Genomic DNA, 24978 nt, shown 5'->3' on the forward strand with positions numbered 1-24978 from the left:
GTGTGACCAGGGTCAGGGCTCAGAGGAGGACAAGGATCAGGGCTCAGTGTGACCAGGGATCAGGGCTCAGAGTGTGACCAGGGATCAGGGCTCAGAGTGTGACCAGGGTCAGGGCTCAGAGTGTCACTGGGGTCAGGGCTCAGAGTGTGACCGGGCAGGGCTCAGTGTGTGACCAGGGTCAGCATTCAGAGCATGACCAGGATCAGGGTTCAGCATGGGGCCAGGGTCAGGGCTAAGTGTGTGACCATGGTCAGGGCTCAGAGTGTGACCAGGATCAGGGCTCAGCATGTGACCGGGGTCAGGGCTAAGTGTGTGACCATGGTCAGGGCTCAGAGTGTGACCAGGATCAAGGTTCAGCGTGGGGCCAGGGTCAGGGCTCAGAGTGTGACCAGGGCTCAGGGCTCAGTGTGTGACCAGGATCAGGGCTCAGAGTGTGACTAGAGTCAGGGCTCAATGAGTGACCAGGGTCAGGGCTCAGAGTGGGACCAGGGTCAGGGCTGAGTATTTGATAAAGGTCAGAGCTCAGAGTGTGACTGGGGAAAGGGGTCAGCAGGTGACCAGGGATCAGGGCTCAGCAGGTGACTGGGGTCAAGGTGCTCCATCTGCGATCAGGACTGGGCTCAGGGATCAGAGTCAGTGCCACAGACGGGGCTCAGGGATCACAGTCAAGGATGGAAAATCACTATTTCTCATTGGGTGGTCCCTGCCTCCCTCTCCCGAAAACACCCACCCAGAATCCTGCACACATGTGACACCCTTTCTCACCACCCCCCACAGGTCCACGCCAGCAGACTCAGCTCCTGGGTCACAGGTGGAAGCAGACTTGCGGCCCTGTACCTGAACCCTCTGTCCAATCATCTAGGAAACCCTGGGCTCCTCTGCGCCCTTTCCTGGGGTGAGGAGCCGCCCCCACCCTGGCCGCGGAAGGGAGGTATCCAGCACCGAATAGGGGTGGGTATGGGGGACACAGCCAGGTCCCTCTACCACAGCACCCCAGTCTTAGACCCTCCCCCGTGGGCCCCGGGCTACCCAGCCATGGGTTGGATTCCTCCGTCCCCACTCCGGAGAGTCCCACCGAGTCACAGACTCATAGGTGGCCCGGCTTTCTCCGAGGTGGCAGCAACAGTGCAGTCAGGCTCCTGGGGCCCTGCCCAGGACCAAACAGGGAGCTCGCATGCGAATGCTACCCGGGGCACGTCGCAAACACAGCACAGTTGCTGGCCCCTTCCTTCTGTCCTTGGGGCCCTGGGCCCCCAGGTACAGAAACTTTAGCCATTCCATGCCTCCAGAGGGGACCGTGGGTGGGTGGGGCATGTTGGGATGGTGGGCAGGCCACCACCCCCTCCCCGCCCTTGAAAGAGTTCATGGCCAGAGGTGAGAAGTGGGAACCTGGCTACAGGGTGGGCAGCCAAGGCTCCTGGAGGGCAGGGTTGGCCTCGCGGTCCTCCTGGGCCACAGGAAGGCCCTCAGGACGTGAGCAGGACGTGCTGGCCGGGCCGGAGCTCTCGCAGCTGCTGCGCAGGGAAGGCAAAGGGGATGAAGCCCACCTGTCTGGAAAGCAATTTGCTTCCAAGAGCTTCACATGGTCCCAGGACTGGCCGGCAAGGAGACTATCAGAAATGAGGGTGGGGCCGTCAGGAGAAAGAGGAGGGCCCTCCAGTAGGGGTGACCCGTGTGGCCCAGGGCTGCGGGCAGCCTTTGGACAGCCCCTGGGGTGTCGGGGAAGGGCCAGATGGACAGACCAAAAGCCACAGCTCAGCCCGGCTGCCTGGGAATGGGGACTCAGAGGGGCTGGCCAGGATGCTGCAAGCATGTGGGCCTGCTTCCTTGTTCTTTCGGCCAACGCTCTTTTCAGACACCCCATTTTATACCAAGAGGTTATGCTGCTTGTAAAACCCAGAGAAAAGCAGGACAGCAACCAAAGCCAGAGGGCCACTTGCCAGGGCAGCAGGCCGGCCAGCCCCCTCCCAGCCCAGAGCCGGTAAAGGCCAGTGGAATCTGCCCAATGGCTCCGAGTAGCCTCCGAATAGAGCCTGGGGCCGCCTGTCCCTTGCCGCAGCGCTTGTCTCCAGTGCATGTGCTAGCTCAGGCCTCTGCTCAAACCTCGTCCCTCAGAGGGGCTTCCATGAACCTGCTTTAAAAGGCACTTGACCCCACCTGCCACAAGTGTCACCTATCACCAGATCCATCTAGCTCCACTTCTTGCCATGTGGCATGAGCTGACGCTTTCATAGGAATCTGCATATTCCTGCTTTACTGCCCCTCCTCAGTGTGGACAGGACAAGGCTGAGGACAAAACCTGATAGACAACTGCCTTCTCTGTGGTTGGTAATCACTGGAGGATGGATGGATGGATGGATGGATGGATGGGGGTGGGTGGGTAGATGGATGGATGGATGGATGGTGGATGATAGCGGATGGATGGTGGATGGGTGGATGGATGTGTGCATGGATGGGTGGATGGATGGGGGTGGATAGATGATGTGGATGGATGGGGGTGGATGGATGGGTAGATGCTGATCCCATCCCAATAACTTCCATAGCTCCTGACACAACAGCCCCCACAGACCTGCCCCATCTTGCCTGTCCTCCAGCCACCTGCTCCTCCTGGCCACACCTCACATGCCACATGTGCCATCCAAATTCCATGTTTGTGCTCAAGCTGTGTTTCTGCCTCCATGCCCTTCTCTGCCAGGTGAGCTTGTCTCGACAATCAGCTGCCACGGGAGCCTTCCTGCCCTCCCAGGACACATTCATCACTGCCCACCCCAAGCACAGGGGGTTTGCAGCATGCCCCCAGGCTCAGAGGGCCGGGTGGCGCACCTCACACTGCCAGGCGGCCTGCGGAAGGGGTGCAGGGATGCCTCAGGGATGCTGACGCCAGCGCTGAGAGGGACAGGTAGTGACAATGACAGCCACCCTCTGACCACACCCTCCCCAACAGGGAAGGCCTCACCCCCCCCCAGGATTCAGACCGCCCCTGCCTGGTTCCAGGATTCTGACCCTCCTTCTCCGGAGGCTGCTCCCACTTTGGGGCCTTTGCCCAGCTCTTTCCTGGGAGGGGCCAGAGGCAGGCTGGGTGGGCTCCAAGCTGCCTCAGAGCCAGACCTGGGCAGGGAGGGGTCACGTGAGACACAGATGGGTGGGAGGTCATGGTCTCAAACCTGAAACCACACCCCTCCCAATGGGCCAGCCACCCCTGAGCCCACCCTAGAGGCCCTGAGACCACAAAGTCCATGTGAACTTACACGTCCGACTCGTCCCACAGGATGCAGGTCTGGTTGGTGGTGCCCTGGGAGAGAGTGGGGAGGAGTCAGGGTCATGCGCCCCCCTGCCCCAGGCCCGCCCTAGGGTGACCGCCGGGGCCACTCACAGTCCTGCTAGGTGGGCATACTGACTCTGCTGTCACCCCCAGAGAAGGAGCACGAGGAGGAGGAAACTGAGGCCCAAAGAGGAGAAGGGACTGGCCCCACTCTCAAGCCACTCTCGTCCCCTCCCCAAGTGGGGCTGGGCAGTGATGGCTGAAGCCCATGTCGGGGGCCCGGGCAGCCAGTCCAGCGTGCTGGGGAGACTGCCCCCTCCCACGGGGTCCTGTGGGGTGGGTATAGGCGGGGCCTCAGCAGACCCTGTCCTGCAGCCTGTGGAGGGAGAGCAGCAGGGGTCCTGGTCACCCTGGAGCGGTCGTGCACCCCGAGTGCTGGTGGGAACAACTTGGTCTCTCGGTGGAGACCAAGCTTGCGGCTCTCATCTACGAGGGGAGAGCCCAGGCACAGAGAGGCTGAGCCACTTGCCCGAGGCCACACAGTGGGACAGATCAGGGCCAGTTCTCGTCATGACCCTGGCCTTGGGTTCCAGATGTGGCACTGCTCGGTCCTGGGTGGGTAATGGATCAGCTCACACTCTTGGCTTCCTGGCTTTCAGCAGGTCCAAAGGGCACGTTGGCCCTGGGTCATCTGAGGCCTGACAGAGAGCCCCAAGGAGCAGGGCACAGTGGGACTGTGAGGCCCGGGACAGACTTGTTTCTCAGAAGGGGATGGCTCTTCGCCAGGAAACCAAGCCGAAAGGAGGCCGGGCAGTGGCTACAGAAGTGGGTTGGGTTTTGCCTCCGGCGTCCCCGCCGTGTGAGCTTAAGCAGATACCACACCTCTTGGGCCTGTTTCCCCCTCCATCTTGCAGGGACGCGAGCAGCAGGCTAAAGTGAGGCCCACGAAGGCCACAGGCCCTCCATGGAGCAGGTGGGGGAGTTGCGTGGCCCTGCGCACGGCACTCACGTTGTACAGGTGGGCGAACTCTATCTCCAAGGGCGTGAGCAGGGAGCGTGGCGGGGGCTTCACTGTCACAGAGATGACCTTGGAGTTCAGCACGGTCGTGTTCCTGGGACAGAGCCAGCAGGTGTCGGGGGCGGCGGGGGGCGGGGGCGCAAGGGCCAGGCTTCCCCTCCCAGGCCCTCCCCTGAGTGCCTCCCGCTGGCCTGCGCCCCCACTATGCCATGTCCCTTCCAGGCCGGCCGGGTGTCCCACCTCTGTAGGGCCAGGAAGCTGCCCAGGTTTCTGTAGAGCGCGGTGCCCACCACGAACACAGACGAGTCATCAGCCTCTGGAAGGGGGCACTGCGGTCACCCTCTCCCGCCTGCCATAGCCGGGGCCTCCCTCCGGTGCGGGGAAGGGCACGTCCACGGGAGGAGGCCCAGGCTCCTTGGTCATGTCCACCCCCATCACACACACAGCACTGTGGCTGGAGAGTGGGTGGCGGCGACCCCGAGGGCTTGGGGGGCAGGCGAGGCCCTTCCCTCCCCGCGGTCCTTGGGAGCATTCAGCAAAGGTCGCCTAGGCCCTTCCAAAAGCAGGAAGAGCCGGGAGGGCTTCCTAGAGGAGGGGGTGACCTCAGGAACATGGAGAAGAAGTGAAGGCTGCCCTTGGCCCTTGAGGCAGCAGGCCAGACTCCAGAAGGAAGCTCCTGGGGGGTGAGCCCTCGGACCCCGGGCCTGAGTCTCCCATGAGGGCCCCTCCCGCAGCTTGGGGCTCCTCACCTGCCAACCCCGTGGAGAAGACGCTCTTGGACACCGTGACCCTGTCCTCCGGCACCTTGGCCCAGTCGCCCGTGGCCCGCCAGCCCTTCATGGGGAAGCTGATGTCTGTGGCCCCGCTGGCCGGGAGCTTATGGATGCTGAGGACTGGAATAGATGGACCAGCCCAGAGACAACCGGACACAGACAGACGAAGAGAGGGCAGCTGTGCAACCAGGAGCCTTGGCCCTGGGGAGCTCACGGCTCAGAAGGGGCCCCAACCTGGGCAACCTTACAGCCTCTTCCAAGCCCTCGAAGGACGCACCCCCCCACCCTGGCCCCAGCAGGAGCGCGCTGCCACGGTGAGGACCCAGGCTTTGACTCAGCCCCCATGGCCCCACAGGGGTCAAAGGCAGCTTCTGCGGTCAGGTCTGTGGCCATGGAGGGGTCCCCCTGGAGCACTGTCACCTTAGTGGCCCCCCCTTCCTCCCTGGGATGCTGGAGCCCAGCCTCCTCCCCACCTGCTCCACAAAAAAGAACAGACCCCACCCCCAGGGTGTCCCTGGAGGCAAGGTGGGGGGCAAGGTGGCACACACGGGATTGGGAGCATGGGATTGGGGGGGGTCCCAGTGTTTCCAATTCCCCCCCCAAGCCTGCCAATGTCAGGCGGACGCCATGCCCCCCTCTCCCAGCACCCCACGGCCTGCCCTCACTAGGTGTGGGGGACGGACTGGGCTCAGGAGCCCACAGCCTCTGCCCGCAGTGCTGGCACGCCTGGCCTTCGCCCACCTCTGCAGCCTCAGCCCCAGTAGAAACCCAGCACAGGCAGCCAGTTTGCACCTCCACCCCGCCCCTGTGCTCTCATGGGGCCCCCTGCCCGCACTCCCTCATCCCCTCCGCGCCTGGCTACCTGGCTATGCCCTCCTTGCCCCTGCATGGTCCATTCTGGGGACCAGGGCACCTTCCATTTAGGAGGACCTGGGGACAGAGATGGGGCCCTTCTCTCTGAGGGCCCTGAATTCAGGATATGGGGTATGTGGGCCACTGGTGTGGATATGGGGCATGTGGGTACGGGGTTGGGTGGGGTGTGTGAAGTGGGGGGTATATAGGTACCAGTAGGGCAAGGGTGTGTGCGTGTGTAGGCCCGTGGGGTGTGAGTGTGCGGTGTGGGTTTGTGGGTGTGTGGGGTGTTAGGTGAGTGTGTGTGGGGTATGGGTGTTTGGGGTATGGGTGTGAGTGTGTGAGGTGTATGAGTGTGAGGATGTCAGTGTGAGTGGGAGTGTGCAGGGTGTGTGAGTGTGTGAATGTGCGTGTGTGGCGTGTTGGTGTGCGGTGTGGGTGTGTGAGTGTGTGTGGGTGTGTGAGGTGTGTGAGTGTGAGGGTGTCCGTGTGTGTGTGAGTGTGCGGGGTGTGTGAGTGTGTGAATGTGGGTGTGGGTCTGGGGTGTGAGGTCCGTGGGGCACACAGGGTGATGACACCACAGGATCCGTGAGATGCAGGTGTCTGACAGGACAGTTGGGGTGATCTGGGGCTCTCTGCAGGCCCCCGAGGCGATCGCTGGTGGCTGTCCCGTCTTAGAGACTGGGTCACTGGGTCAGTGCACCTGCACTGGGAGGAGTCGGAGACCCTCTGATGAGACACTTGGGGGCAGAGGGCACGGAAAGGCTGGCTGCACGGTCCCGCCTTGGACCCTCCGGGCAGTCCCAGTGCAGAGAGAGCAATGGGGGTGCAAGCGAGGGCTGGCCCTGGCCTGGGGCTCCTGCTGTGTCCCAGGCTGAGACACCCTGTGGTCCCCCTCTGGGATCCCATCTGGCCACGGTCCACATGGAGCTGGGGGCTGTGTCCATGTGAAGGCGCAGGGAGGGCCCATGCAGGGCGTCTGGCCGCCGCCTGCTCCCGTGGACAAGGAAACCGATGTGGAGGGTGGCCCAGGGCTGCGGAGAGGGCTGGGGAGGGGGTCAGAGGAGTGGGCAGGGGCTCACCCAGGTTGTCTGTGACCTGGTACGCGTCCCGCAGGTCCTTCATGCGGAAGCCGATGACGCCTACGAAGTCCTCCACCAGCCGGAAGAGCTCCTTGGCATTGGGACCCATCTGAGACCGGGTGGGGGGGCAGGGAGCCTCAGAGCCCATAGGGACCACAGAGGGAAATGAGGGTGTCATCGAAGCCCCCACCTAGCCTGGGATGCACCCTCTGGTTCCTCTGCTCCTGCACCTGTTGCCCACTATCCAGGGTCCTGTCGCCCATTCCCCAGCACCGAGAAGCTCTGGGCCCAACTCGGGAAGCAGGGTTGGACCTCTGAGTATCTGCTGCCATTCTACACAACAGAACCTTGAGCCCAGAGAGGCTGCTGTGCTCGTGGGCAAGGGTCAGCCTGGGGACAAGGCCAGGGTCTCTGGATACCCACAGTCCTTATACCAATTACTGTCCTGGGGTCAGGAATGCTGGCAGGCTCTAGGTCAGTCCAGGAGGAAGGGAGGCTGACCATGTCCCAGTGACCCCAACACGTACCACGTGGCCCACACCTTTTCCTGCACCTGCCACTGAGCCCACCAGGTGAGCTACCGTCCTCTGGTGGATGGGGAGACGGAAGATCAAAGTCAGACCAGCTCAGAGGTCCTGCTGGGACTTGAACCCAGGGCCCCACCTGGGTTAGCCTGGGCCCCAGCAAGGAAGCAGGCATGTTTATGCCCACCCTGCTGCTCTGGCCAGGGGGCCCCAGACTGCTGTCCGTACCAGCTGGGCTTCCTCCCACTTCTCCCGGTTCTCTTCTGCCAGCAGGTTGCTGATGATCTGCACAAAGTTCTGGAAAGAAGAGGATAAAGCGCCAGTGAGCAGGGAATAAGGCATCAGAATTCTGGCTCCGTGTGCTCCCGCGATCAGGGCTCAGTAATGGGAGTCAGGGCCCAGCAGGTGGCCCGGTCAGGGCTTAGCGGGATGCTGGAGTCAGGGACTCCCTATTCACCCTCCCAGGTGCCCCCCGGAGCCCACCTGCGCGTCCCCAGGGGTAGGACTGTAATACGCCCTCCGGAAGATCTCCGTCATGTTCCTCAGGACGTCGATGGTGGAGAGAAGGTCCCCACTGTAGCTGGTCCCGTCCTGGGAGATCTCCACAAGCGTCTGGATCACCTCGGACACCCCCTCCCCAGGCAGCCCACGCTGCGCCTTCGCCAGGTGCTCCCGAGTCTGGGGAGACGGAGCAGGGTGGATGCCGTGGTTCCGCCGGACGCAGCAAGGCAGGTCCCAAGGACTCCCACCCTTGGGCCTCCTGCCGCCCCCAGCCAGTGGCCGGAGCTGACTCAGGTCCACAGGCCATGCCGCGGGGATTGGCCGTTGGGCCGGGTCTGAGATCAAAGGGCAGAGAAGCACCGGACAGGGCGGGACACCCCAGAGCCCGCTCTCACCATCATCTGGATGTTCCGGTAGTCGATGGAGACACAACGGATGTAGGTGGGGGGCTCCCAGTAGGCGATGCCCTCCTCGTCCAGCTCGCAGCGTCTCAGGATGAGGCCTGGGGAGACGGCGGGTCATCTCCGCCTCCAGCGAGGAAATCCCACCCTCTGCTCCCCAGCACAAGCGCCTCTAGCCCCCAGAAGCAGGGACTGGCCAGCCGCCACCCACTGAGAGGGGGGCCCGCACAGGGCCTGCCTCCCTTGTTTCCTTCCTCCAGCAGGTACAGCGGCAGCTCCTGCAAGGACCCAGGACGCCGCCTGCATGGAGGTGGAGGCCTCGGCTCGTCGGGAGGCCTGTCCTGGAGCTCCTCTCAGCCCAGAGCCCCGGGGAAGAGCGGATAGCCCGGGTCCTGCCCAGCGCCACCCACAGCACGGCGGGGGCCTCAGCTGGCTTGGGCATCCCATGGACACCTCAGGGGCCCTGGGGCCAGGGAACTCACTTCCGGGGCGTGGCCAGGGCCGGGCATGGCTGTGCGTGCACACCATGGCACTGGCCACAGAGAACGGCCACCCGACATGAGCCACGAGCCTCACGAGGTGGGGGAATCGGACTCCTGTTCCACAGCTAGTGCAGGATCACAGTAAGGGGGGATGTGATCACACTTGCAGACCAAAGACAGGAGATCACACCATCGTGTGACCTGCGTTTCCTTAATCTTGCTTCTCTGTCTGCCATATGCTCCCGGGAACACGTAAACCAGATGGGGTGGGGCTCAGGGATACACAAGCCCACCCTGGCCCGTACCGCCCCCACCCCTCCCCACCCTGCAGGTACCACCCCACCCTCTCCTTAGGACAGCACTATCAGGAGAGCCCCTTTTACAGCTGTCCTTTTACAGCGAGAAAATGGAGGCTCAGAGAGCTCAAGTCACTTCCTAACATCACATAGCAATAAAGGTCCATCCCTTGCAATGGGCTTTATGGGGATACCGGCTCTTGGGGAGCATTTAGAACACTGGGGCGGGCCGCAGCGGGCCCAGCCGTGCTGCCCTGGCTTCAGTGGGCACAAGCTGACGGCTCTTTGGGGGCAGGCCCGGAGGGCGTGTCGGTGCCTGTCAATGAGGTGGGACAGGAGCCCCACATCGCCTGTCCCCCCAGCCCTCACCTGTGGCATTGCGGGGACACCGGACTGCAGCCACCTCTCCTGCTGGAGTCTCCTTCCAGACCACCGTGCCAAAGTTGTCCTCGTCACAGATCTCATGGGGCTCTGCCGAGAGGCCAGAGGCAGTGCGTGGGGCAGGGTGTGGGAAGGGGGGCCAGGAACTGGCAGCAGACTGGGGAAGGCCAAGACCCTTCCAGAACACCCACTCTCTCAAGGCAGAGCTGTTCCCAGCAAGCTAAGCCCCAAGCCCGCCCAGCTGCTCAGGAGCTCCTCCCCAGAGCCCAGCTGGGGGGTGGAATGCAGGACACTCACCGGGACACCGCTGGGCGCCGCACTGCCGCTGCTCATCCTGAGGGCCCTGGCAGGCAGCTCCCCCGAAGAATGGACCGGAGCAGACTCGTTCTCGTCGCTGGGTGCCGCCCCCGCACGTGACACTGCAGCCGCCCCATGACGCCCAGGTCTGCCACTTGCCATCCACTGCAGGGCACAGCCAGGCACGGGGCACACAGATGGGGACAAGGAAGGCAAGTTCCGGGGGCCAGGGGTCACAGAGACACAGGGACCCGGGGATGTAGTGGCAGGAAGCCACGAGGAAAAAGGAAACGAAGCCCCCCCCCCATGCACAGGCCCCGCAACCACCCCCGTTGTCCCACGGATCCCCCCATATGCCCACCAGGTACCCCCCCCATGGGACCCTGGGGCACGGTCCTGACCTGGGCACTGCTGGAGGAAGCAGTCCCGAGTCTCCACCCAGTGGCCCTGGCATTCAGCGCCCCCGTAGGACGGCCCGTTGCACTCCCGTGTGCGCTGCTGCCGGCCCTGGGAGCAGCTGGCGGAGCACGCGCTCCAGCTTGACCACTCGTTCCAGTTTCCATCCACTGCCCGGCCCGGGGGAGAAACGGGACAGGAAGCCAGCGTGAACACCCAGCCTGGAGCACGGGTGCGAATGCCTCCGGGGACCCCCCACCCCACCACCACGCCTGGGCCACAGGGGATAACTGCACGACTGGGGGGGGCTCTCACCACCCAACCCTGTGAAGGTGGGACAGGAGCCTGGGTCACAGGCGTGAGCCCCTCTAGGGTCCTGCCAGTCCACCATGCATCCTGGGTCCTAGGTGTGAACACCTCTGAGGCCCACTGCACCACCACCAAGCCTGGGACACGGGTGTGACCACCTTGGGGGGGCATGCCATCCCAACACCCATGACACACAAGTAAGAATGCCCTAGGCTCTCCAACCTTTAAGCACCCCAGCAAGCTAGCCCTGGACTCCTGGGGCTGGCCAGTGACTCACGCGCCCTTCCCCCCTTTCCTTTCTTCTCCTACCCATCGCCCAGCCCAGCTCCCTCCCTCTCACCTACCAGGACACAGGGCAATGTTGCAAAACTTAGTTTGCTTCTCAGGGCCCTCACAGGGGTTGCCTCCAAACTGGGGGGGCCTGCAGGTGCGCGTGCGGTCTCGGAAGCCACGGCCACAGGTGCTGGAGCAGAGGCTCCAAGGCGACCACTCGTCCCAGGCGCCGTGCACTGCGAAGGGAAGGGAGGGCGTGGCTGGGCTCAGCCACCCCCGGGTGGGACGCGGCTGCTCAGCCCCCGGCCCCGCCCGCCCCGCCCCCGGGCCCGCCCCCTCCCAGACGCACCTGGACACACCGCGGAATTGTTGCACAACCGCTGCTCCCGCAGAGGCCCGCTGCACTGCGTGCTGTAGGAGGAGGACACGCAGAAGCGCGTGCGGGTCTGCCAGCCTTCGCCGCAGGTGCTGGAGCACACGCTCCACGGGGACCACTCCTCCGCTGCGGGGTCACCTGCGGGGCCCAGACCGACAGCATCGCAGGCTTGCCACTGCCTCCGTGCTGAGGCTGGGTCAGACTCCGAGGAGGAACCCCCCCACCCCCGCAACCCCCTCCACGCTGGGCAGCAGGCGGCCAGTGAGGCTTACTTCCAACCGGGGCTGACCTTTAGGACTTGCCATCTCCCCTACTAGGCTCACAGCCCCTGTGGGTGTCCTTGTGCCACCTCTGGGTCCCCAGGTCTAGCCCCAAACAGGCCCCCTCGCCTGGCACCCATCCCCTAAAGCCAGTCTGCTTGGAGACAAGCGGCGGGCACTTAAGAGGGAGTCGGAAGGTAAGTGATCAAGGTTATTACCTAGACGTAGCGGCAACTAATAACATGCAGTTCTTGCCCAAGGACCCCACGCCCTGAAACCAACCTTCCCCACTTTGTAGGGTTTCAGTCCGACTGCAGGCGCATCAGGCCCGCCCAGCCCGCGGCTCACCTGTTTGCGGGGATGGGAAGCCGAAACGCTGTAGCTCGTCCCCCAGCTCCTCCCGCCGCCGGGCGTCTGTGGACCGCAGGGACTGGCTTCGGGAGCTGACGCGCCCGGCCGCTGCAGGACGGGCTCAGGTCAGTGTCCCCGCCACCGCCTGCAGCACCGCCTTCGGAACTCGGGAGGGGCACTCTGGGCCCTGTGTCCCTCTGTCCCCGGCCAGAGTGGGGTCAGGCTTTCCACATCCGGGTTATTTGGCCCCCCCGGACGGTTGGGAAACTTGGGACTGGGACACCCCGGCCTGACAGCAGCCCGTGTAGTCCCAGAAGACTCCTCCCATGGGTCTCCCTGCCCTACGCCCCTTCCCTCTCTTCCTCCAGAGGACCACGTCCGAGTGGCTGCTGCCCTCTCCCGCGCAGCCTCCCGCCAGCGTCCTGTCTCCCACGGCCTGGCCTCCTGACACCCCTGATTCCGCCCCAGGTTCTTGAGAAGAGCTCCTCTCCCCAGGAAAGGCCCCTTACGGGACAAACCGCCGAAGAAGGACGGGCTCATTACGGGCGGATTTAACGTCACGGGAGCGGCTAAGATACGCATCGGGACGTTGAAGGCTTATTAGAGAAACATCCTGGAGTCAGGGTCAGGCTGGGGCCAGCAGGTCCTCCACCCAGTTCCACCTCCAGGTGGGGCGGGGCGGGGCTGGGGTCCCACCCCACCTTCTGAGTCTTTTCCTTGCCGCACCTGGACAGGCCTCGCCCCGCCCCAGGCCCCGCCCCACAAAGCCCGGTTCCCTCTTTCCGAAGCCCTCTCCTCCAGCCGCCTCGCCCTCGAGGTTTCCTCTCCCCTCGGTCGGGTCCCACCCCGCCCCGGGCCGCTCCTTCCTCTGGTCCCGCCCCAGGCTCCTCCCACTCTTGGCCCCGCCCCGGGCCGCTCCTTCCGGTGGCCCCGCCCCGGGCTCCTCCCTCTCGTGGCCCCGCCCCAGTCCCCTCCCCCTCCCCCTGACACCCCGGCCCCGCCCACCCCCGGCCCCGCCCCGAGCTCCTCCCTCCCCTCACCTGGCCTGGCCCCGGACCCCCTCCCTCCACTACCCGACCTTGCCCTGAAGGTTTCCTTTCCCGCCTCCCCGGTCCCACCAGGCCCCGGGTTCTTCCTTCTCCTCCCCCGGCCCCGCCCTGGGCTGCTCCCTCCCTCCTCTGGCCTCGCCCACCCAGGTCCTCCACCCAGCCCCCCAGGCCCAAGCGCCCGCGCGTCGTCCTCGCACTCACGGCCGCAGGCCTTGCGGTTGCAGAGGCGGCCCTCCTCCAGCACCCCCTCGCAGCCGCCGCCCTCGGCGCCGGGGGCCGGCAGGCAGGTGCGGGTCCGCGTCTGCAGGCCTCCCCCGCAGTCCCGCGTGCACTCGCCCCACAGGGACCACAGCTTCCAGCCACCTGGGAGGAATCAGAGGGCGGAGGGGTCAGGGGGCGGGGCGGGGCGGAGTGAGTGACCTCTGGGAGTCTCCTGGGCCGGGTCGTAGGGCATGGGTTCCTGCACTGGGGACCCGCTGGTATGAAGCCTGCGTGCCCCAGGAAGCGGGCAGCGAGGCAGCACAGCACTGTGGAGGGTGGGCGTGGAGGAGGTTGGGCCTGGACAGCCGCCCTGGGCCTGTGAAGCAGAGGTCAGCAGGGTCAGGGAGGGGCAGAGGGACTGGTGAAGGGTCTGCCTTGGGGGATGGCCCTGGGGCCTGGTGCCTCCCCCACTCCCCAGATGTCCCTCCGGGGTGCCAGGCCACAGTGCTCTCCAGCTCTCTGTCTACAGGTACCCGTGCCAAGGTTTCTACTGGCTTTGAACCCAGGGCCGGGGTGCAGGGGCTGGACACAGAGCTGGAGCGCCAGGGGTGTCTGAAAAATGAATGAATGAAAGAAAGACAGCCTGCCCCCGCCATGGCTGCCTCTTGTAAGGTTCTGGCGACAGGCCCCAGGGCAGAGGGGACCCTCACTCCCAGACACAGATCCTCAAGCCCTGCTAGACCCTTCCCATGGTCCTCCGTCCAATGTCCTCTGAGCCCCCCACCTCCTGGCCATGACCTGTGTGCTCTGTCCCTCACTCCACCTGAGGAGACCATGGTCCCATACCTGGTGGCCACACTGGGACAAGCCCCCCCACAACCTAGCAGAGCAGCTTCCTGGATGCTGAGGGGGCTTGGGGACGAAGGCCTCCAGCCACCCCCTCTCAGCCTCTGTTGTGAGTCTCCTCCATCCTGGCCCTGTCGCCCCCCAAATCCATCCCTGGGTCTGAGCCCCTGGGTGGCCCGAGTCCACTAAGCTTGCTGAGCGGACGAAGTACAGCGCAGTGGGCGGGGGGCACCGTAAGGGCTGAGTCAGGCCTGTCTCAGGCCAGAGGGTGGAGGCCACGCCGATGGGCTGAGGATGGCTGCTTCTGTCCAAGGGCCATGCTTTAGGGGCCTGGACCATGGCTCTGGCCACCGCCTGCCCATGTCTCCTTGGGGACACCCACTCCCAGAAGCAGGATGAGAGCACACTCGGTCAAGGTAAGCAGCTCCACCAAGCCCTTATGATGGGTGGGGCGCCCCGACGTGGCACCAGCTTCCAAGGGGTCCAGGAAACTGGAAGGCATTGCCAGGACCCACGGGGAACCTGTGCTCAGGCTGACCACTGTCCCATGCGGCCTGCTCACCTGAGGCTGGGGCAGGGCAGTCCCACGGGCCACGGGCAGGTCACATGAGGCCTGTGAGAAGGGCCCCAGTTGCCTGTGGGAGCTCAGCTGTGTCTGTGGCTTGGGGAAGCAGACCCCAGCCCAGGGGAGAGAATGAGGCTGCAGGGGGCGGGGCTGGAGCCGAGAGACCAGGTTCCCCCCTGCCCCCACCACCGCCCGCCTGCTGGCTGTGGGATGGTCAAGTCCATCCCGCCCTGGCCTCAGGCCTCTTCTCTAAGGGTGATGGGGAGCTGATGGTTTGGAGATCAATGGCAAGAAAGGGCTGGGGGAGGATGGGTGCGGGCACTCACTGGGGTCAGAGTTTACCCGGGAGAACCCACTTGGCCTCCAGGTGACTCAGGGCAGTGCTGATCTGTTCTGAATGGCCACTTTGGAAGGTGCCAGAGCCCCTCCTCATTGCCTGTGGGCCTGTGCTGGGACGCGACCGGCAGGGGGAGCCAGTGGCCGCCGCTGGGGAAGGCCAGGCTGGCGGGTGCCGCCTCCCCCTGGGCCCAGAGGGACAGAGCACCTCTGCCAAGGGCACGTGGTGGGTGAGCCTCTCGCCCCCACCGTCAGTGGGCTGGTGCTGGCGGACGGGAAAGGCAGGCCAGCTCAGGCATCCAGGCCACAGGGACCGCACGGGAGGGGCTGGCTTAGACCGCAGTCCCCACCCCACAGGGGCTGGGCGTGCACCCTGCTCTCTGGGGCCCCCACACAGGAACACACGGGGCTCCCAGATGTGCTGCCGGGCCCGGGAAGGGCCTGCCAGGCCCACACCGTGGGAAGGGGGGCTGCACATTGCCTGGTTCCTCCCTCGGGGGGGCGGGGAGCATGGAGGGGCCACGCTGTGGCTCCCACTGTTCATATGAAGACCAAGGCTGGCTGAAGTGGAGGGGTGCCCACGCCCCCCAGCTAGGAAGAGGCCAAAGGACAATCGAGCTAGGCTGCCGGACACTCCAAGAAAGGAGGCTCCTTCCCCGGCCACCATGGCCAGCTCCTCCGGGGGACCTCCTGCGCAGTGGCCCTCCTGCCCCGGTGCCTGCCCGGGGGGCCCTCCTCTGTGACAGGCACCTCGGCACAGGAGCCTTGAGCCCTAGCCCACCCAGGAGGCCAGCTTCACCCCGATTACAGCAGAGGAAACTGAGGCTCAGAGATGGCGATCACGACAGCCAGGGGCTAGGGCCCGGCTGCCGCCAGGAAGGTCTGCCAAGGGGCTGGGGAGGCAGGGGGCTGGCACCGAGGAAGCCCGAGCCTCAGAGGTGCATGGAGCCAGGTCTCAGTGCCGAGTGGGAAAGACACATGTGGATGTCGTTTCATCTTATGCCACCGATATCCTGGCCGGCCGGTGGGGAGGTGGGCTGGGCACGCAAGCAGGTGCGCAGACTAGGGGCCCGGGGAGGGGGTGGTTCGGGCAGCAGCCCGGTGCCCACGCCGATGGGCAGGTGCAGGTAGGGAGGCCGTGCTACCTCCCGCTGGCAAGCATAGGAGCCCAGAATCAGCTTCTAAGAGTCCCCTGTGCCTCCCGACTAAGGCTGCTAGCCAGGACTGCCCACAAGCCCCCAGCCTGGGCCACAGGCCTCAGTGGTGTCGCCCGCTGGAGCCATATGCCATCCCGTCACGTGGACCCAAAGGAACAGAGAAGCCCAGAGCCTGGGGCGACAGGCCGGGTGACAGGGTCGGGGGGGTACGTCCCGCCCATCCTTCCTGGCTGCCCCAGCCCAGCCCCCACAAGGAAGCCTGAGTGACGTGGAAACTGGCAGTGGGTGGGAGAGAGAGGGTGTCCAAGCCGGGCTAATTGGAGGATGCCACTCGGTTCCCATGGCAACTGCTGGGAGCGCAGAGTCTCAGGATAGACTCAGGTTAGGCCTCAGCTGCCAAAACACCCACCATTTCAGGGCTGGTTACCTTGGTGACCCAGGTGGGGAGGGAGGGGCGCGGAGGAGGGGGCGCGTCAGGAGAGGCTGGGGAGGGGGGCCACGGCCAGGCCCGGAGGACAGGCCAGCCCCTAGGCCTAGCCCTGAGTCTGGTCCCACTCGGAGCCTCGATCCTCATGACAGACTGACTTGGGATGCTGGGCGCAGGTCCCCGCTGCCCGTTCACGCACGGAGGCCCGAGCCCCGTCACAGACCTGTCCCCAGCCTTGGCCGTGCTCTGACCACTGGCGATCACTCAGGAGATGGGAGTTGCTATTTCTGTTACCGTTTTTATTTTTTTAACGTGCGTTCCCACACACGGCTGCCGCTGGGTCGGTGTTGGCCGAGCAAAGGCGTCCGTGACCGGGGGTCCCCCTGCAAGCTCTCCGCAGCCCCAGTGCCCAACGGGCTTCCCGGGGCCAGAGCAGTGGGCAAGGCTGGGGGGCGGGCGGCCCCTCCGGGCGCGGAAAGAAGCCGTATTCTTCCCCCGCTCAATGCCCCTCTGTCTTGGTGCCTCATTTCCATCTCATTAATGGATGAATGGAGCTGATTAATGGCCGCCCAGGAGAGAGAGCCGGCCAGGGGCCTCTGCGGCCGCCTTCCCACCCCAGCACCCCAGCCCGCAGGCTGTGCTGTCCCGAGTCTACGCCGGCCGGGGGCGCGCCAGGCCCCCCACGTCCGGGGCCTCGCCGGGTCCTCTGTCCCTTCAGAGGACAGCTTGCACTTCCCGTGTCCTCCAGCAGAGGTCTCCCCGGCCCCGCAGGTGGGGGCGGCCCATGGGTCCCTGCCACTGCCGCCAGGGCTGGCCCGGCTCCCCTCCCCAGGGACCCACTGTCTGCTCCAGCCACCCCCCTCCCTGACCCCTGCTCCTTACCGAGCTTGGGCCTATCCAGGGGGCACCCAGGCTCCTCCTCTCCCATGCTCACATGAATGAGCAAATGCGGACCGCTGGGGACACCCTCTCCAACCCAACCCTGTCCATGGGGGCCCACCCTTAGCTGACCCTGCACCGGGGCTCGCGGCTCCCACTCTCAGAGCCCGAGTGGCCAGCAGGCCACCAGCCACAGCAACCACCGTCAGATCTCAGGACGGGGCCGAGAGCTGTGCCCACTGGCCATGGGCCACGGCTCAGGTATGGAGGACAGGGAGGGCTCCTGCAAGTACCTATGCCAGATACTCTGTCTCCTTTAGCCTCACGCAGACCCTGGGACTAGGCCTGTCATGTCCCCATTTCACAGTGGGGAAACCGAGGCTTGCCTACGTGGCTGGCATGGCCTCTTCTGCAGGTGTATATGCTTCTGGTGGCCTCTCTCCCTCAGCCAGGCAGGTATCTATCCCCCGTCCTGGGAAGGGTGTCCTGTTAAAAGCCTGGCCGGCGCCCACCACAGCTCTGCCCTGTGGCATCAGTGGCCCGGGCACGCTGCTTCTCCCCTTGGGCCTCGGCTGCTCAGCTGACAGCCCTTCTCACCATCGTCCTGGGACGCGGAAGGCAGACAGGGCTGTATCACTCCGCATCCCCAGCAGCCTGGGCTGGGGGGCAATGGGGGGGCTCTGACCACGTGTGGGCATTCCCCTGTGGCTTCCCTGAGCCTGTTCTTTTCCTGGGCTCACTTCCTGTTTCATCCGGAACAGGCCTGTCTACAAGGGTCCTGGACCTGGTTTTCTGGATTTTTGTGAACAGGTCTTGGTACAAAAAGAGCAGATTTCTGGCTGAGATGACCAGCCCTGGTCCCTGGCAGGAAGTCCTTCACACCCTCCCAGCCCCCACCACTACCCCTGTCACCCCCAAACTCCGGAGATGCCGCACTTCCACCTAGACCCCATCTTCCATCCACAGCCCAAGCCCACCCTCTTTCTGTACCCTGTTGACCCCGGGGAGGGGCTCCAGACCCTTCTTTCTGAGGGGAGTCGGGGGGCACTTAAGGTTGGGACACCCCGAAGTCCTGCAGAGGCCTGTGTGTCATGGCTGAGAGGTGACAGGCCCGGGGCCAGGGCTGTGGCCTTGAATAGGTCTGGATTCTCGGCCCTGCATCACAGCCTTGTCCCACACCCACATCCCCAGGACCCACATGCTGGCAGGTGACCCCCACTGCAGCCCAGCACCCCTAACTGTGCAGGCATGTGATGGTGGCGGGTGCACACACATAGACACACAGAAACATCTATGCACAGGGGGACACAGACACGGGGACACGGACAGGGACACACACATGGACATGGACACATGAGGACACAGATCGGGACACAAACACACACAGGGACACACATGGGGACACACGTGGACACATGAGGACACAGGGACACAAACACAGATATGGGCACACATGGGGACAAGGACAGTGACACATGTGGACATGGACACACAGGGACACACATGCGGACATGAGGACACACATGGACATATGACACAGATGGGAACATGGACACACAAGGATACACATGGGGACACAGGGACACACATGGACACAGACACAAGGGGACACACGGGGACACATAAGAACACAGATGGGGACACAGAAACACAGGGACACACACAGGAACACACAGACAGGGACACATATGGACGGGGACATATGAGGAAACTCGAGAAAACACAGGGACACACATGAGGAAACACATGGGAACTCACATGAGGACACAGTGACACAGACACACGGGGACACACATGGGGGCATAGACACACAGGGACACACATGGGGGCACAGACACACAGGGACACACATGGGGGCACAGACAAGGACACAGACACATGGGAACACACATGGGGACACACACACATCGGGACACAGGACACAGACAAGGACACAGACACACGGGAACACACATGGGGACACACATGGGGACACAGGAACACGCACGAGCTTGCTCCCAGCCCCCAGGATGCTGCTTTTTCATTATCTTCTGTGTCGCTTCTGCAATAAAATTCTTTAATTAAAACATGAATATTTAAAACAACCCTTGAGAGAAATGGCCCGTCTCACCAGAGGCAGAAAAATGCAAAGAGAGACTGTGGGAAAGAGATGGGGAGATGAGCCGTGGGACCGGCCCTGAAAGACTGTGGCGCAGGCCGGCAGGCAGGCGGCGGGGAGGACAGGGGACAGTTGCTCTGGCCTGAGGAGCGCTCGCCGGGTCGGAGGCGTGACGCGGCCATGTGGCGTTTGGACAGGCTGGGCAGGGGGAGGGCAGAAAATGGGCCACGGGCTGGCCAGGCCGCCTGCCCACTCCCGGCGCCGGCATACACGGCCTTCTTGGGGTGCAGATGGAGAGCCGTGCCCGCCCCAGCCTCCCCTGGCCAGCGCGAGGGGGCAGAGCTCCCGGGGCGCCCGGCTCAGCGGACGCAATCCGGGGTCTGGTGCCTGCCTAGCTCAGCGGTGTGTCTTCCAAGCATTTGCTGCCCCTCCCTGGTCCATGTGCCGCCACACAACGCGCACGGAAGTGCAACTTCCCAGCAAAGACCCCCTGGGAGCCACGGGCGCTGCGGCCAGCCCACCCCTTACGAGCTGTGTGACCCTGGCTGCTGCCCGAACATCTCTGTGCCTTATTCCGAGGAACTCCTGCTCTGTGCCGGGCGCGTTCCGCATGCTGGGGGCTCCAGGGTGGGCAGGGCAAACACCTGTCCCATGGTGCTTGTGCCCCAGCAGAGACAGAGGGAGGGCACGGACCCAACCAAATCAGGGAGTTCTCAGTGTGTTCACAGGAGACGCAGGCTGTGGAAAGCGAAAAGGAGACAGCGTGTGGGGGTGGAGTGTGGGGCTCGGGCTGTTGCCGTCTGACGTGGCACGGTCAGGGTTTGTGGAGAGGGGCATGTCTGAGCAAGGACTTGGGAGCCCTGCACGTGTCTGGGCAAGAGTGTTGCAGGCAGAGGGAACAGATAGTGCAAAGGCCCGGGGGGCAGGAGGGTGCTTTGGTGGGCCAACTCCTGGGCTGCTAGAAAGAGTAAACTTGTTAATATGTGTGTGGATGCTTCCAGCACAGAGGAAACCCTCGAGACATGGCTGCTGGTGACACCACTATGAGAGTATTTATTCCCAGGGTCCTAGAAGTAGCAGGGTCTTCTGGTCCAGGGACACGCTCTGAGGGGTGCCTGGTCTCTGGGCCCAGGTGACACCCTCTGGCCCACCTTGCCCAGCGCGGCCCCTCCTCCATGGGGCGGGCAGCCCCAGCCCACACTCTCCAAATGGTCTTCCCACAAGACCACCAGGCCTGGCCACACAGCCTGGGCCCTGCCCTTTGCCGAGGGCGCTGGCATCAGCCCTGCACGGAGCCCAGCCTCAGAACGCACACGTGCTCCATACGCATACGTACCAGCCGTGCACACGTGTGTGCGCGTGCATGCACGAGCATGCGTACATACCGTGAGTGCTCACACGCACTCGTTCCCACACGAGCACCATGTACTCATGGCACACCGTGCACACCTGCCGTGCACGCGTGTGTACACACACGTAGGTGTACACCCCGTGCACCCGTGCATGCTCGCTATCCCGCACATGCACATGGGCACACCCGGGCACGCACGGGTGAGGCTTGCGTGAACACACATGTACACACACTTGTATCCACGGACACACGCTGGTGGTGCACATACACGTACGATATAGTGCACAGTCCTTACACACACGCACGCAGAGGTGTGAACACGAGTGCAAACACACCTGCCTTCCTGTCCTCTTCCGAGCACCACTTCCAGACGGGTCCTCCCCCGCCTCTGCCTCCGTCCGCAGTGCCCCTCCCCCGACAGCCCCCCCCACCCAGCCCTCTGCCTCCCACCTAACAGTGGACGTGGGCCTTGGTGTTTCATTACTAGCATCGTGTTTGCCTAGAATTGCTTCCTCCCGGTCTGCGTTCCTCGCGCAACCCAGGAAAGACTATTTTTGCTCTTTCCATTTTAAAGACAAGCGGCCCGAGGGGCCAACCGAGCTTCTGGGATTGGCCCAGGACTCCCAGCCAGTGTGGGTGGGGCTGACCTGGTCCTGTCCTGGTGCCCCAGATCCCAGAGTGCCCTGCTCAAGGGACAGTCCCACCTGGGGGAGCCCCCGGCAATCCCACACTGGAGTCCCACTCTGACCTCTGGATCTTCCTCCCCACTGTGCCCCTACCCAGTGCTTTCCCAGCTCCTGGCTGGAAATTTGGGGGGTGGGGTCTAGCTGTCTCCTTCCCTGTGTCCCGCGTACCAGCACAGCTGTCAGCTCCTACCGCCAGGCCCTCCTCCTCCCACGCTGACCAGCCTGCTCTGAGCTCCAGCGGCCTTCTGCATGGACAGCCCGAGGACCGCCAGAGCGTGTCACTCTTCTGCTTGAAGCCCCGCGATGTGAACACACCCAGCTCTTATGCACATGGCTACCACGGTGGGCGGTCCTGGGGCCGTCAGACCCGATGCGGCCCCACAGTCCTTCCTTGCCGACAAAGCAACCGAGGCCCGCTGGGGAGTGGCAGAGCCAGACTACAGGCCAGCCAGGGCCTGGCCCTGCCTTGCATCGTCCTCCCACCTCCCAAACCGGCCACGACCGGAAGCTCTGCTCCTGCTCGTTCCACCGAGGACTGCTTCCATCCTGTCTTGCCTCAGAAGCTGCCCAAGTCAAGGACACAGTGTCCTACATCTCGCCCAGCCCAAAGGTCAGCCCTTCTAGCCTCCTACCTTGCTGCTGCCCCCCCCACATCTAATGTCCACAGGGCATTTGCGCTGGATTCCTGGGCACGTCAGTCCCCATCTCCTGGGGGCTCTGCTGGCTTCCTTCTGAGACCATGGGAGAGGCGGTGCCCTCCCCCTTTCCCCCTGCTTCTCGCCAGCCGTCCTCACTACTTCCTGACGTTCCAGGATCTACAGCTGGGGCCAGATTGGAACCTTGTTCCCAGATAACTGGCTTCCTTGTAACCTCTTATAGCTTATTTTCTGCATTTAAAGACTTGGTTCTGACCAGTCCTCTGACCCCGCTGGCCGAGGGCACTAGACAATGTCACCTGGCCCCAGAGTGACCTGCACAACGTGGAACCCCCAGCCAGGCCCAGCCCCTGGGTGCCCGGTGCCTGTATTCAGCAGCCTGGACAGCTCAGCAGTCTGAGAAGAGCTGTCGCCTATGGCCTCCCCGGTCTGGCCACAGCTCCAGGGTCCTCGGATGCTCCCACAAAACCCCAGGCCTCCTGCCAGGGGGCTTCCACCACCAGGACTACCCACCGAGCCCCACTGGCCCCCCGTCCCCCCAGTCTCATCCTCCCGCACGGGCTCCCAGCTCTCCAAGGAGAAGCCAAGGTGCTCCCAGGGCCGAGAATGCATAAGACCCATCAGCCCCTCCGCGAGGACTCCCGACACATGTCCGCCCCGTCCGCAGCTGGCGATGCCCTTCGACACCCCGGGGCTCATGCACGCATCCCGGAATCCTGAACACGGCCCCCTGGTCCAGCCGACCCCGGCCTGGGTAAAGCAGAGGCCTCAGCCCGCCAGGAACTCTTGCCCTGCGTTTCCCTGATGTGCTCGGGCAGGGCTGCGGGCACCTTCTCCCACCCTGAGGGCAGCCTCCCCACAACGGGTCCTTGTTGTCACTGTCCCTGCATGTCCTTGGCACCCCTGGCACCCTGCGGGTGTGCAGTACAGCTGAGGCTACAAGACCGGTGGGGCTCAACCACATACAATCCCCAAATCTCAGGTCCCGACCACATCTCTGAACGGTCCGCTTGGCTCACTTTTCTTCCAGGTGGCCCGTGTCCCTGGATTTAAAGGGGACCACGGACCCCGCCGCAGGCCACGGCCGCCCACTGCTCCTTAGCTAAGATGGAAGGACCCTCCCCCAGCCAGGAATTAACACTCCTTCATCCCGGCGGAAATCCGTCATTCGTCCCTTCACTGACACCCAGCAGGCACCACCTGGGGGCTGGGTACGTGGACCCCAAGGCCGGGGACAAACACACTCACCCAGCAGCCTTACCTCCACGCCCTCGGCTTCCCCGGTGGCTCGCTCCAGGGACAGGGGACCAGGGCAGCCCTGCCGAAATGACCCCCCTCCCCTGCCCACCCTCTGCCCAGAGAGCCAGCGGGCCGTCCTCTTCCCACCGGGTACTCACCTGCTGCACCGTCTCCGCCCCGATCCTGGGTCAGGCTGGTGAGGCAGTTCTCAGGGCCGCCGGCCACACCGTCCCTCAGGCAGACGTCCCCGCGGGGGGCTGGGGCGCCGCCGTCCCCGCCCACGCAGGCACAGGGGGTCTGCATGATCCCACAGGGGTGTGAGCTGCGGCTGCCGGCCAGACAGGCGTCCAGCCAGCGACACAGCATCTGGCAGGCGGCCCGGCTCGGGTGGCGGTTGCCCACAACCAGGTACTCCACGGAGAAGTCGTCGCTGGGGCCTGGGGACGCCCCCAGCAGCCGGGGGCCGGGGTCTGGGGGCGGCTGCTGGCGCAGCATTTGCAGGAACTGCTTGCTGGCCTGCAGGAAGGCCAGGGGCGCAGAGGGGTCGCAGAGCTGCAGCACGTCATCGAAGCTCTCCACGCCCAGGTAGGTGCGCGTGGACTCCAGGAAGGAGTCGAACTGGTAGGTGCGGACGCGGCCGGGGCCGCCGCAGGGTGCGGGCGGCTTGGCCACCTTCATGTAGAGAGTGTAGCGGCGGGGGTCGGGGTTGCGCAGGGTCCAGGAGCAGCGGGAGGCGTTGGAGGGGAACACGGCGGCCGCCGAGAAGTAGCCGAAGAACTTGCCCTGCACCAGCGTGGCGCACGGCTCGGCCCCGGGTCCCGCGTCGGCCCCCGCGGCCGCCCGCGCCCGACGCCCCAGCAGCAGCAGCAGCAGCAGCAGCGGCAGCGGCGGCGGCCGCGGGCAGAGGGTCCGGCAGAGGGGCCCCGGGGCGGCGGCCTGGCCCCTCATCCTAGCTCGCGGGGCCGCTGGGGTTCCGCGGGCTGGGCAGGCAGGCGAGGGCCAGGCCTTGACATGCCAGGGTCCGGCGACGGCGGGGTGCCAGGCGGGGCGGGAGCCGGGGACGGAGGAGGAGAACGCTTCCAACGACCTTGAGTCAGCAGTGGCTCCTAAAGTCCGGGGCCCCGACGCGGGCCTGCAGCCTTCAGCAGCAGCTGGGGGAGGAACAGAAGAGGGGACGGGGTGAGCCCCCGGGACGCTGCGGCCGTGCCCCACTGCCCAGCCCGGGCTTGGGGTGGCTGCCACAGGCCCTGGCGTGGCTCCCAGGCACCGTGTCTGCCCCCTGCCAGCGTGTCCACCTGCAGTGGGACAGGGGCCTCCTCCTCTTCCAACCAGGCCGGATCGGGGAGGGGTGGGTAGCACCGCGCCATAGGGGCCTTCACTGTGTCCGTCCGGCTGAGCAGCCTGGCGTGGCTCCCATGGGCTCAGGGCCTGCCTGCTTGCTGCTGTCCCTGCCACAGCCGCCATTCGCCCCGGGGCCTCTGGTGGGGGGGGGCCTGGCTTTCTCTCCTGGCCCTCTCGCTCCTGGGTCTTTGTCCTCTCTGCCCTTCCTCCTCCCCATCCCCTCCCTGTCTTTCAGGGAAGAATCCACAAACCTCAGAGGAAGGAAGTGGGGGGTGCTGTAGAGGGGAGAAGCCGTTCCCTCGATCCCCAGGGG

General features: G+C 64.6%; 1 protein-coding gene across 2 annotated transcripts in view; it reads right to left on the minus strand.

The window, feature by feature from the left end:
• Positions 1-24398, minus strand: part of ADGRB1 (adhesion G protein-coupled receptor B1) — a 63132-nt gene extending 38734 nt beyond the window's left edge. Inside the window, exons 1-16 of one of the 2 annotated variants that reach the window (XM_032873458.1) lie at positions 23483-24398; positions 13085-13246; positions 11832-11942; positions 11197-11361; positions 10919-11083; positions 10271-10435; positions 9870-10034; positions 9561-9662; positions 8408-8514; positions 7995-8189; positions 7740-7808; positions 6988-7096; positions 5030-5173; positions 4521-4596; positions 4272-4374; positions 3249-3292 (exon numbers count right to left, since the gene is read on the minus strand). In XM_032873458.1, coding sequence (XP_032729349.1) covers positions 3249-3292; positions 4272-4374; positions 4521-4596; positions 5030-5173; positions 6988-7096; positions 7740-7808; positions 7995-8189; positions 8408-8514; positions 9561-9662; positions 9870-10034; positions 10271-10435; positions 10919-11083; positions 11197-11361; positions 11832-11942; positions 13085-13246; positions 23483-24272 — 2672 coding nt within the window. In that variant the 5' untranslated portion in view covers positions 24273-24398. Of the gene's footprint in view, positions 1-3248; positions 3293-4271; positions 4375-4520; positions 4597-5029; positions 5174-6987; positions 7097-7739; positions 7809-7994; positions 8190-8407; positions 8515-9560; positions 9663-9869; positions 10035-10270; positions 10445-10918; positions 11084-11196; positions 11362-11831; positions 11943-13084; positions 13247-23482 lie in introns of both variants that reach the window. The other variant, XM_032873457.1, reaches the window with a different exon arrangement.
• Between the last annotated feature and the right edge of the window lie 580 nt (positions 24399-24978).

This window comes from Lontra canadensis, unplaced genomic scaffold (assembly GCF_010015895.1).
Source record: "Lontra canadensis isolate GAN:19392208 unplaced genomic scaffold, GSC_riverotter_1.0 scaffold49, whole genome shotgun sequence".
Taxonomy (NCBI): domain Eukaryota; kingdom Metazoa; phylum Chordata; class Mammalia; order Carnivora; family Mustelidae; genus Lontra; species Lontra canadensis.